The sequence below is a fragment of the Nannobrachium achirus genome (assembly GCF_963921795.1).
Source record: "Nannobrachium achirus genome assembly, chromosome: 8".
NCBI lineage: Eukaryota > Metazoa > Chordata > Actinopteri > Myctophiformes > Myctophidae > Nannobrachium > Nannobrachium achirus.
In genome coordinates, this window is record NC_137817.1 from 2,850,154 (window position 1) to 2,862,569 (window position 12,416).

Here is a 12,416-nt window from a genome sequence, read left to right on the forward strand (position 1 = left end):
AAAATGTCCAAATCAGCCTCATGGTGGTGCTATAACGGGCCGATTCGTGCTTTAACCTATAACTCCACTGATCAGTGTAAAACTTTGTAAGCGCATACCTAGAGGCCAAGGAAAAACCTTTGCACTGCATTTCTCATATCTGCATTTTATAGCGCCACCAGGTGGCCGACTTATGTAAAACACATATTACTCCTTCAGATTTGATCCAAAAATTACACAAATCAGTACACATTATCTCTATAGTCATGTGATCAAGACAGATCTGTTCGATATTTCATATTTCCATCCTAATTGGCAAACATTGGCTTCCAAAGTTTACAGGATTGGTCCATTTTTAACAAAATGACTTAAATCGTGAACACAGCTTGTGATTACAGAGAAATTCTGCAGCACATTGCCACTAGGCCAAGGAACAAATGCCACTCTTTTCACATTGGCCTGTTATAGCGCCACCAGCAGGTCGACTTTTGCCAAACTCATTTTTGGAACAAAATGCCTCAAATCATGCATGCAGCGTCACATTGCCGTTAAAGGCCAAAGAAGACATGGCTCCCTTCTCACATTGGCCTATGGGATATAGCGCCACCAGAAGGCCACAATAACATACCTGACCTGGTGGAGACCTGTGCTCAGAAGAGCACTGCTTCTAGTGGTCTTACTTTCTTAGCAGACTTAGGTCCTGCTCCTGACCATCAATGGTCAGAGACCTTAGCTGACCGTCTTCCTCCACCTCCACACGCTCCTGGCCGTTCTCCTTGATCCGTCTCGTGGTGATCTTCTTGCCGTTGACAAACTTGGTGGAGGTGGTCACAGATTTAAAGTTGGCCACTCCTCCCATGTGCCAGGAGGACGAGGCCATTCCTCCCATGTGCCAGGAGGACGAGGCGGGCGAGAAAGAAGAAAAGGACTCTCCGGCGGACGAGGGGAAGCCGGCGTAGAAATCTGTTGCAAACGGAAAGCCGCCACCAAAGAATTCCTTGAAAACATCCTGTGGATTACGGAATTCTCCCCAGAAGGGCTCGCTCTTGGGAACACCTGCTCCTCTGGAGAAGCCTTCCTTCGGGTTTTGGTCATAAGCGTCCCTCTTCCTTTTATCGGACAGCACCTCATACGCTTCTGACAGGAGTTTGAACTTCCTTTCTGCTTCCTCCTTGTTGTCTGGGTTCTTGTCTGGATGATACTTCAAAGCCAGTTTTCTGTAAGCTTTCTTGATGTCATCTTGTGACGCACTCTTCTGGATGCCCAAAACCTGGTAATAGTTCTCCTCCATGGGATTTAGCAGTGCAATGTGAGTTACTGTATATAAGAAACTACTCAAAGGACTGGTTGTTGGAGTTTAGGACTAGCCACAGTGGTGTCCGGTAAGAGCTAAATCCTGATGACTAAGAAGGGTGGGTATGTATAATGACTCGTAGGGAAGGCGCGAGTCCGCCCTGGTGACAGCTGGTCAAGGAACCTGAAGGTTGAATGCCTTTAGAAGCCGATTGAGTCGAGCGAAGGAAATACTGATCTCAAGGGATGACGGCCACCCCTTTATATAGTGCTCGGCTGGATGCTTGTGACATTTCACCGTATATGGAGTTATCATACAAGTTGTCACGCAATCTTAAAATGCTTCCGCCAAACAGTCTTTACAACGGAACGGAAATGACAAACAGATGGCAGCTCCCTGTCACAACGTTCACAATGCAGAGTTGAAGAGTCTATATAGCATAAAGGATAAAGGATTGTTGAAGATCTGTCTGGCTTGATAGACCTGAGACCTCACCCGTTAGTCCGAAGGTTCATTAGTCCGAAGGTTCATTAGTCCGAATTTAGTTAGGGTTACTGAGATTAAGTTTAGGGTTAGGGTAAGCGTTAGGCATAGTATTCTTAACAAATTCGGACTAATGAACCTTCGGACTAATGAACCTTTTGATGTCACGGTTGCTATTGTGACGGTTTTGTACCTCTCCATCCCTAATTACCATGCGAGTTGCAAACAGTTCCATGAACAGTAATCCTCTTCAAAATAAAGTTCTCACTCACAGAAATCCTCTTCAAAATAATGTTCTCACTGTAGTGTAAATACTGGCTTGTCTGAGGACGGGAAGGCTTCTGTCCATCCCTGTGTGTGTCTGTGAAACTTTGCACACACACACACACACACACACACACACACACACACACACACACACACACACACACACACACACACACACACACACACACCCAGTAGTCCAAGGAAGAACCTCTGCCACACATCTTTTTGAAGCGGTGAAAACCGCTTCCAATGAATGGCTTTGTGTGTATCACGCCCATATATGGTCATTTCAGTCCAGAATGAACAGGCTTTTTCAAAAACAGAATGTCCGTTTAATTACCATATATGGTGATCTCAGTCCAGAATGACCAGGGTTTTTCAAAAACACAAAGTATGTTACCTTATGTCCATATATGGTCACTATAGGCCAGAATGAACAGGTTTTTCCTGTCCCGTACGTGTAAAATATCAGTCCAGAATGAATAGGCTTTTTCAAAAAGCAAAATGTCGATGTCCCTCCCGGTTAGATGAATGGATACTTTGAGGATTGGTCAAGCTTCACATGATAATTTGGCCTTCAGGGTTTAAAATATGTAGTAAGCCACAAATACATTCAGAATAGAGGTTTTATCTGTCCACCGCTTCACTTCGAACCGAGGTTTGATTTTTAAATTGTCCTCATGGTGGCACTATAATGTCCATTTCACATTTTGGCCTATAACCTGAAGACAATCTAAACTAGACTGCACTCATAGCCAAATATGGCTGCTAATTCGCGCCAGCAGAACACACAAGTAGGGTGATGATAGCTGGTGGTGACATCACAGAGAACACTGCTCCCTCATTGGCTAAAGTCATGGCCACAAACCTGGAATACTTGGATCATGACACAATCCCTGTACAGCCTACTCTGGCAGTCGGTACTGCTGTACCCCTTATCAGTACTCTGAGGCCACTCTTGAGCTACAGGGAACTCCATATTTGGCCGTTCGGGGTAGACATGTCATATTGATAACGTCATGCAGTCATATCATATCCATGTTTCCTGTCATTTGTGTCAGTCACCTTGTGTCATTTGCATGGGGTGACCAGTGTGGCCTGGAAGTCAATACATTAATGCACATACATTAAGTGAGTGGCAAATCGAGTGGCAAAGTGAGTTTAACGTTGCTTAACTTTGTTTAATGCAATCAGATAGGACTTTTCTGTTTGGATGTATGGGCTGTCAAGGCCAGGAAGTAGCTTTTTGTCACTCAGTAGGCATTCCTGCATAACTTCCGGGTATGATTCAGTTCAGTTCAGTTCATTTTATTTTTCAGCACTTTCGGACAGTTCAGTACAATACAATTGTGATATCTGTGCATCTGAACATAGCATAATGGCAAGAGATAATGAATAAAAATAGAAAGAGTACAAGTTCAAGAGTTCGTTAGACGTGAATAAGTGTCCAAGGTGCCAAAAAAGGGAGTAGGGAGAAGCATACTGCTTATCGAGCCCTACCCCTGGCTCATTTTCATAACAAAGTAATAAATAGTCAAAAAAAAATAGGTAAATAGTAAGAAATACAATATATGTTTTTTGTTTTTTTTTTCTTTTTTTTACACCTACGTAGGCTGCTGTTGTATACAGCATGTAGTCCCGCACATTGTATCTCTCTCTCACACACACAACTCACTCTCTTGCATGTGAGAGTCAAGATGGCAAAGAGCTCCGCATAGAATGAGTGTCACCGTGGACCGGGCAGGAGTATGACAATATTGATAAACTATATATTATAATATTATTATATATTTTATGTTGTATAATATATATCCTATATCTTAATAGGTATAATTTATATAGCTGTGATGTTAGACTAGGATGATGATGATGATAATAGGGGTAATAATAATAAGGGTAATAACAATAATAATAATGATAATAATAATAATAACAATAAGTAGTGTTCATTCTAGTAGGCATCAGCTGATTCTTGCTGTTTGTAGGTGTCAAAAAAGTTTTTTTTTTTCATTTTCTTTTTGAATTGATAGATGTTTGTGCTTTGTTTAATTTCATCGGCTAGCCCACTCCACAGTGACACTCCACAAGACGAAATACACATAAACTTGAGGGTGGTATGGACTAGCGGTTGTTTGAAGTCTGAAGGATTTCTCAGGTCATAGGTTGTCTCCTTGTCTGGGAATCTATTTTGTACATTGGACGGAAGTGCTTTATGTTTTGCTTTGTATATGACTTGGGCTGTTTTGAGTTTGATCAGATCAGGGAACTTTAGAATGTTTGAGTTATAAAAGAAAAAAATGATGATGATGTCACGTGCATACCCTCTATAGAGAGGTAAATATTTCCATGTTTGGAAGTCAATATGACATCACAGCAAGCCCACAATCTTTATTCAGTAACAGCAGCAGCCATGTGTACCTGTTACATTGTTAGATCAACCTACAGGGTGGAAAGCTAACAGTGAGCTAGCTGATTAGTTCATCTAGTTAGACTGTTAACTATTTACCTGGTTAAGTCACCTGGTTAACCTGGGGGTTGGTTAGTTCACCTGCTGTGGAGAATGGGTTTCTTCTGTGGTTTAGTTTTTCACTTGGTTGTGTTGGCAGCAGTGGCTTTGATTGTGACGTTTGTCATAGCGCATGTCACTGCCAGTGATATGAATCTAACACGTACTGAGAAGGAGAAATCCTTCTTCACGGCCACAGGAGAGAGAGAGCCCTTCTCCAGCCTTCGTGATCCTCCCTCCAGGGAGCTCACCGTCGTGGTCCCAGCCTACAACGAGGAGCATCGGATGCCCGTGATGTTGGACGAAGCCATGGAGTACCTGGAGAACAGACGGAAGCAGCAGCCATCGTTCAGCTACGAGGTCATCGTGGTCGACGACGGCAGCACAGACGAAACCACCGAGGTGGCCCTAAAGTACACAAAGAAGTACGGTGAGGATAAAGTGCGCGTCCTGACTCTGGTGAAGAACAGAGGGAAAGGAGGAGCCGTGAGAACGGGGACCCTGAGCTCCAGGGGGAAGTTCATTCTCATGGCCGACGCCGACGGGGCCACAAAGTTCGCCGACGTCGAGAAACTGGAGGCCGGCCTTCGCGACGTCGACCCTACACCAGAGAACATGGCTATCATCTCCTGTGGTTCCAGAGTTCACCTGGAGAAGGAATCGGTCGCTCAGCGATCCGCGTTTCGCACCTTCCTCATGTACGGATTCCACTTCCTGGTGTGGTTCCTCTGCGTGAGAGGGATCAAGGACACTCAGTGTGGCTTCAAGCTCTTCACGCGCGAGGCCGCCCTCCGGACCTTCTCTTCCCTTCACGTGGAACGCTGGGCCTTCGACGTGGAGCTCCTCTACATCGCCCAGCGTTTGGGAATCCCCATAGCGGAGGTGGCCGTCACCTGGACAGAGATAGACGGCTCCAAGCTGGTCCCGGTTTGGAGCTGGCTAGAGATGGGACGTGACCTTGTGTTCATTCGCCTACGTTACCTCACCGGTGCTTGGAGGCTGGAAACCACTCCCTAGAGCAGGGGTTTTCAAAGTGGGTCACGGGGCACCCTGGGGTGCCGTGATGCCATTCCAGGGTGCCGCGAGATAAGTTGATAATATTTGGAATTCATCAATATCACTACATCAATATCACTTCACTATGCTTAGTAAAACAGACCTGATTTGCACTGTACTTGAGTTCTTTTTCTATCTACGACAACACTCTTCACCAAAAATAGCAGATCTACAAGCTCACAACGTGTCACAACGCGTCACAACGTGACGCGTTGTGAGCTTGTAGATCTGCTATTTTTGGTGAACCTTCCCTCCAGAATAGGCATTCTGGGGTTCGAGTGGTTAAGCGTCAAGTATAACGTTATTTTCAGTCAGTTCTGATGGAAACGGATATTTCTCCAATAGGATGTAAGATTCTAAAGATTAACAGTGTAATTCAGGGGTGCCATGGATGAAAAGGTTATTTACAGGGGTGCCCTGAGTCAAAAAAGTTTGAAAACCCCTGCCCTAGAAGATTGACTGAATCTCTGATTGATTTGAATCTCTGTGTGATAGGAACTTTATTGAGCGGTGCTCCAAAACGTTACTGTGTGTATGTCCATGTTATACACTGTGTGTGTGTGTGTGTGTGTGTGTGTGTGTGTGTGTTTAAGCCCCGTAGCCGTAGTCAATCACGGGGCACGGACCGTGTATTCCCATAGCCAATCAGAGAGGGGAAAAGGGTGACGTCATAATATCAAGGCATGTATAAGGCTACATACGGGTATTTATCCAGTTTATAAATAGGCGATCTGGAGACATGAGGAGATGGGTAAGGATCTAGTAGTGTAATATAGAAATAGGTAAGAGGAATTCTTCAGGAACAGTACCGCTCACTTCGAACGGCGTGGTTTCTTTTTGCCAGACCCAGGGGGTCGGCCTACAAAAGGCTTTGTCGGTCTGTCGGTCGATCGGTCGGTCCCTCTTTTCCTCAGTGTGCCTGTGTTTGCCTCTGACTGCTCATCTGCCCCTCCCTTCCCTTGCTCGGCTGATTGCCTTGAGTGCCGTCACCTGTACAGGACCAGCTGAGTTGAGTTGGCTGACGAGCTGCTGACACTATAAATTCCTCAGCCCATCTACAAGCTCACAAACATTTCCAGCTGCTCAGCCTATACAATCCTGTGTGTTCATGTGTTAGTTCAGTGCCATACTAGTCAAAACAGCCGATCTACAAGTTTTCATTGCGGGTCTGGCAGAACCAGGTGACCTGGTCTAGTTTCTTTACCTTAACCACTTGAACCATAGCATCCCTCTTCTGAGAGGAACATTTGCAGAGAATAGCATGCTCTACAAGCTTGTAGATCGGTTATTTTCGGCAAAGCGGTGAAAAGGAGAAGATCAAGTAAAGAAAAGGTATTCATTGGCTATTGATGGTGACGTCACCAAGAATGGTGGTCCCTGATTGGCTACGGGCATAAACACAGACAGACACGCTGCATACATAATCACCCAACACAGTACAGTAATAATGGCGTTTTTGAAGCGGTGAAAACCGCTTCCAATGAGTGGCTTTGTGTGTCCCACGCCCATATATGGTCATTTCAGTCCAGAATGAACAGGCTTTTTCAAAAACAAAATGTGTGTTTCATGTCCATATGTGGTCATCTCAGTCCAGAATGAACAGGCTTTTTCAAAAACAAAATATATGTCACCTCATGTCCATATATGGTCACTCCAGTCCAGAATGAACAGGTTTTTTCTGTCCTGTACGTCCAGAATATCAGTCCAGAATGAATAGGCTTTTTCAAAAAGCAAAATGTGTGTCCCATGTCCATATATGGCCATTTCAGTTCAGAATTAATAGGTTTTATCTGTCCTGTACATCCAGAATATGTGTGTAGTGTCCCTCCCGGTCTGATGAATGGATACTTTGAGGATTGGTCAAGCTTCACATGATAATTTGGCCTTCAGGTTTTATCTGTCCTGTACATGCAATAGTTCTCACCTACTGCATCCACAACTAATGCTACTATGAAAACCTTATTCAAATAACAATTCGGAATAGAGGTTTTATCTGTCTATCTATACATAGAAAGTATAGATCTAGAACACAGATTTCATAGCTCTAGAACACATAGAATAGAAATTCACCGCTTCACTTCGAACCAAGGTTTGATTTTTACTTTATGTGGCCAGTCTGTGACATTGTTTTGGAGCGGTACTGTACTGTACTGTACTGTACTGTACTGTACTGTACTGTACTGTACTGTACTGTACTGTACTGTACTGTACTGTACGTGGTTCAGTTCAGTGAATACATGAAGATTACAGAAACATTGTGAACCTGGGACTGGGTCTTCATCCATACTTGAAAAGAAAGAAAATGTATTGTGCATGCTGCCATTAGGCCAACACTTAATAAGATTAACTCACTTCACATTACTGTGATTACTTTCACTTACATTTTACAATCTAAGTCAGTGACAGTGTGGCTCTGATCGGACTGAAACTTTGCCCAAATTTGGAGTCATACATTACTTCAGAGATACATCATCATAGATCACTGACATCTGTGGCCTGCCTTTAAGGAAGTTCCCCTCATGTACGAATGTATGAGTGTGACACACACGAGGAAGAGGTGATCTAGTTAATCTCTGTCCGTCGTAGTCACCCTTTGGTAACACTTGTTTATTCTTTGATAGATTCCCTGTTTTTCTTGCTGGTTTATCGTCCATCCCTTCCAGGAGAGCTGGCGACTTCCTCATCTGATTCAGAGGATAGGCGTTGACACTCAGCGTGGGGTAATTTTTGCTATCTGTGGTGGTGGACTGGGGAACCATTTCACCTTTAGTATGAGCAAGAGCCTCTGTGCATTCGGGAACAAGTTGAATGGTTCCAGGCACGCTGAAGAGGCAGGACACTGCTGGCAAACCGTCTCCCATTTCCCCCGTGCTTTTCATGACAATAGAGGGTGAATCCATGCGGTTCTTCCTTCGTCCAGGACCCACTAAGCTCCAGCTCCAGCCCCACATTAAGGCAGGGGGAGGACAGGTGACCAAGGCACAGGAGCCAGGGGCTGTTCTGCTAGCAGACCAAGAGGAGCTCGAGTCTCTACCCAAAAGTGTTTCTCGGCGGTATGTGTCCACCCAGTATATATGGGACTGTGTAGAGAAGAACATGCAACTGGAGGTTGAGGACTACAGGTTCAAGACGGAGCTCTTAACCTCCGCTGGACTGAAAGCCGACAGGCAGAGCTCTGGCAGGTCCTCAGGAGGACGACTAGCCTACACTCCTGAGGAGGACGCTGCCATTCTGAGCTATGCTGTCCAAGACAAGATAAGGACAGGAGGGAACCAGCTGTGGCAAGACATGGAAAAGAAAAATGTGACGGGTCACAGCTGGCAGTCAATGAAAGCCAGGTACCAGAAGCACCTGGCTCACAGAACAATCACCCTAGAAGAGAAGAGCAAGACTGAGGCAGAGACCAAGCAGCACGAGATGGACGTTCCAGAGTCATCAGCTGGGAAGGACGCCCTTCCTCCTCAGACCACATCTGAGGAGCGAGCTAAGCAGACAGCCTCCCCCATGGCAGCCCAGCCTGTATGTGATTTAATACGTAGACAGCTTGAGCCTGCCGAGCTGCAGTCACCCCAGACCTCTTCTAAAAGAAAGGTCAGGTCGTTGCTTCCTCCTCCTACTCCCCAGAAGACCACGGTTTCACCTCATCCTAAACCAATAGACACCACAGAGCAGCCTGCCGGTCCGAATGATACATCCACAGATCAACCAAGCCCTAAAAGAGCCAGAGGAGAGAGTAGAGAGACAGTGAAGGATAAAGCCACAGCTTCGGCCTCAGCATTTCAACCAGTGACCGAGCAACAGACTGTAGGAAAGAACAAGGAAAAGAGACGTCTGGGATTCCTGGAGATGGCGAGAGAGTTTGAGTGTAGCGACGACGAGACTGTGGAAGTGTCTGTAACTGAGGAAGTACAGGACAGACATACAGAAACCTCCACCCCCAACACGGCTACTGCCACCACTGCAGCTGCTGCTGTCCCAAACTTTAACCGTGAACCTGGACCTACCCTCCAGAGGGGTCCTCCTATCCCAGAGGCAGCCGGTCCTGGACCTACCCTCCAGAGGGGTCCTCCTATCCCAGAGGCAGCCTGTCCTGGACCTACCCTCCAGAGGAGTCATCCTGTCCCAGAGGCAGCCGGTCCTGGGCCCGCCACACCCAGTGAATCCCGGGACAGCCAGTGTCGGTCAGTCATACCAGTCAGCAGTGCAGGAACCTCAACCTGCCCTCAGCGAGGAAAGAATGAGGACACGGTGGTCTCACCGAGTCAGAGCCATCTGGAAGGGGACATGCAGCGAGTCAGAGAGCTGATGAGGGAGTCTAGTCAGGATTTGCAGAGTGTGATTAAGGCCCTGCTGAAGGCCAGCGGAAGCTTCTCTGTTGCCCGGTCTCTCCTCTCGACTCCCTCCGTTGTCCAGGGGCCTTTTTGGAGTCGCTCGGATGACAGTGTCCTGCACTCAGCCGACCCGATGGACCGCAAACGACTCCGGGAGAAATTTGGTGAGGAGGCTGTGTCCAAAAGACTGCTTTTTCTTGAGGTAGAATGATCTAAACAAATGGGGGATAAGAAAAGCTGTAGCCAACAGGGTTATGGTCTAGCAATCTAGCAAATCTTTACAGGTCACGTTTATTCTCCGCAAAAAGAATTAACGACGGTACAAAGGCAGGGCCCTTGGCCAATGAGGACCTGCGTTCTAGGTGACATCATCACCAACAAGTGCGACCTGATACAAATAACACCACCCACATGAAATCCTTTCAGAAGTAATGTTTAGAAGAATTAAAGCTATACTATGTAACTTTTTCCAATAAAACAAATCTTAAAATTGTCCTAACTATTAAATCGCTAAAGTTTTAGAATGCCCACTCCGTGAATTTCAGCCCCTAAAGCCTTCTGTAAATATGTTTTCTATGATCCTGCAAAATTACGTCATCTGCTTCTTTCCGTAGGCTATACGTTGTCTCCAGATCATACACTACCGGCCAATCACAGCGCCGTCTTGCCGTATTTTCAGGAAGTAGCTTGCCTCAACAGCAGTGTTTGTACTCTGGTGTAGGAGTCTAGCCTGTTACTCCCCAACGCCTGGTCGCAGAGGGACGCGAGACCCCTCTACGGATGTGTCTCGGCGAGGCGCAGGCGGACGCCGTGGTCCGTGGCGACCCCGGGTGAAAAACTGACGAAAGAAGCAATACCAGTCAGTAGTTGAGCAACTTCCATAGTATAGCTTTAAGTATGTTCTCCCAAATCTTTATATAGTAAGGTTATTCTCCTCAAAACTGGCAGACAATACAAAGGCAGATCTACAAGCAGTGTAGATCTTTACGCCCATACATGGTGTTTGTTCCATGCGAGCCCACACTGTTTTGTCTGAAGTTTGAACAAAATTTGTAGCTCAAAAAATGTGGAACTTATAGGGTGCCAAAAAAAATGTTTGGGACAAAAAGCGAGCCCACAATTAAGTCATATATAAATAGCACCGCTCACTTCACAGTAGGTGTGATTTTTAAAGCCTCTTGGCCGGTTGTCTTTATTTTCTTGTATTCCTAATCCCACTGTTGAGGGGATTGTCACTTGTTGTTATCCCGTCTTCTAATCTGTTTCTCAACCTTTTTTCTGCATGGGCACACTTTTCATGTCCCAAGAATCCATGGGCACACCAACATAATACGGGGGTGTAAATATTGTCACTGTCGGGAAGAAATCTTCTATCTCCAAGTTTCAAATGTGTACGTTTCTTCGCAAAGTAAAGCCCTGCTTCATCATACAAGGCTGTCTGTCGCACAACAGTAGTGAAAACAGCAGACATACAAGCACACAAGCGAGGCGTTGTGTGCTTGAAGATCGGCTGTTTTCACTAGTTTAAATCATTTTAATGATAAATACAAATACAATACTGGCTTTCAAGCAGTTTCAAGGGGCACACTTGACCCTTCTCAGGGGCACACCAAAGGTCCCCAGGCACAGTGGTTGGGAAACACTGCCTTAACTGTTAACAGTCAGAGACTAGCTGACCATTACTCTTTACTTCCACGTGCTCCTGGCCCTCTTCCACAACCCACCAAGTTTAGTGGTGATCTTGGTCCTGGTAGGAGTCAGAACAAACCTTAGATGATCCATTCCTCCGATGCCCCTGAAGGACGTGGTCATGTAGGAGGTGACGCCGTGGAAGGACGGCCGCCAGGCGGTCTTGCTCCGGCCCTTGCCTTGCTGGCGTTGACCGTTTTGGCCCACCCCAAACAGGTCTTCAAACGAGTCGGTGGTGAAGAAATGTGTCCACTGCCCGCCGTCCAAGAAGTCCCAGAAAACGTCCTCTGGGTTACGGAACGTGAAGACGCTCCCAAAGTGCTGGCCTCGTCCGACCCCGTCTCCGAGGCCTTCGCCTGAGAGTCCTTCTTTACCGTAGCGGTCGTACGCGTCCCTCTTGTTCTCGTCCGACAGCACCTCGTACGCCTCCGACAGCTCTTTGAACTTCCTCTCTGCGGTCTCCTTGTTGTCTGGGTTCTTGTCCGGATGCCACTTCAGAGCCAGCTTTCTGTACGCTTTCTTGATGTCGTCTTGTAACACGTTCTTCCGGACACCTAAAACGTGGTAATAGTCCCCCATAATAGCTCTGTTTTGTGTGTGTTTGGTGGATTTCTTACTTAGCAGAGGATAAAATGTCAATGTGATCTCTGTGCTATTTGTACACCTCTGTAAGGCGACTTGTTTTATTACCTCTGCATGTATGATTCAAGTGGAAATGTTGCTGATGGTATACTAATCGGTCAGTGCAGGGCAAGTCTCTTGAGACAGACCGTTGGCTCACAGTTTTGCAGTCACGCAAATAAGTCCTACT

At 46.1% G+C, this 12,416-nt stretch overlaps 3 protein-coding genes across 3 annotated transcripts; 1 reads left to right on the plus strand and 2 right to left on the minus strand.

Moving 5' to 3' along the window:
- Positions 1–655: 655 nt before the first annotated feature.
- On the minus strand, positions 656–1,270 carry LOC308289442 (dnaJ homolog subfamily B member 6-like; the record flags this gene model as incomplete). The annotated part of the gene is made up of 1 exon (XM_080731131.1): positions 656–1,270. The coding sequence occupies one exon, from the start codon at positions 1,268–1,270 to the stop codon at positions 656–658; it is 615 nt and encodes a 204-aa protein (XP_080587257.1).
- Positions 1,271–4,583: 3,313 nt separating this feature from the next.
- LOC308289443 (dolichyl-phosphate beta-glucosyltransferase-like) lies at positions 4,584–5,546 on the plus strand (the record flags this gene model as incomplete). The annotated part of the gene is made up of 1 exon (XM_080731132.1): positions 4,584–5,546. One exon carries the CDS (start codon positions 4,584–4,586, stop codon positions 5,544–5,546), a length of 963 nt encoding a protein of 320 aa, XP_080587258.1.
- A 6,056-nt stretch (positions 5,547–11,602) lies between these two features.
- On the minus strand, positions 11,603–12,184 carry LOC308289444 (dnaJ homolog subfamily B member 3-like; the record flags this gene model as incomplete). The annotated part of the gene is made up of 1 exon (XM_080731133.1): positions 11,603–12,184. The coding sequence occupies one exon, from the start codon at positions 12,182–12,184 to the stop codon at positions 11,603–11,605; it is 582 nt and encodes a 193-aa protein (XP_080587259.1).
- Between the last annotated feature and the right edge of the window lie 232 nt (positions 12,185–12,416).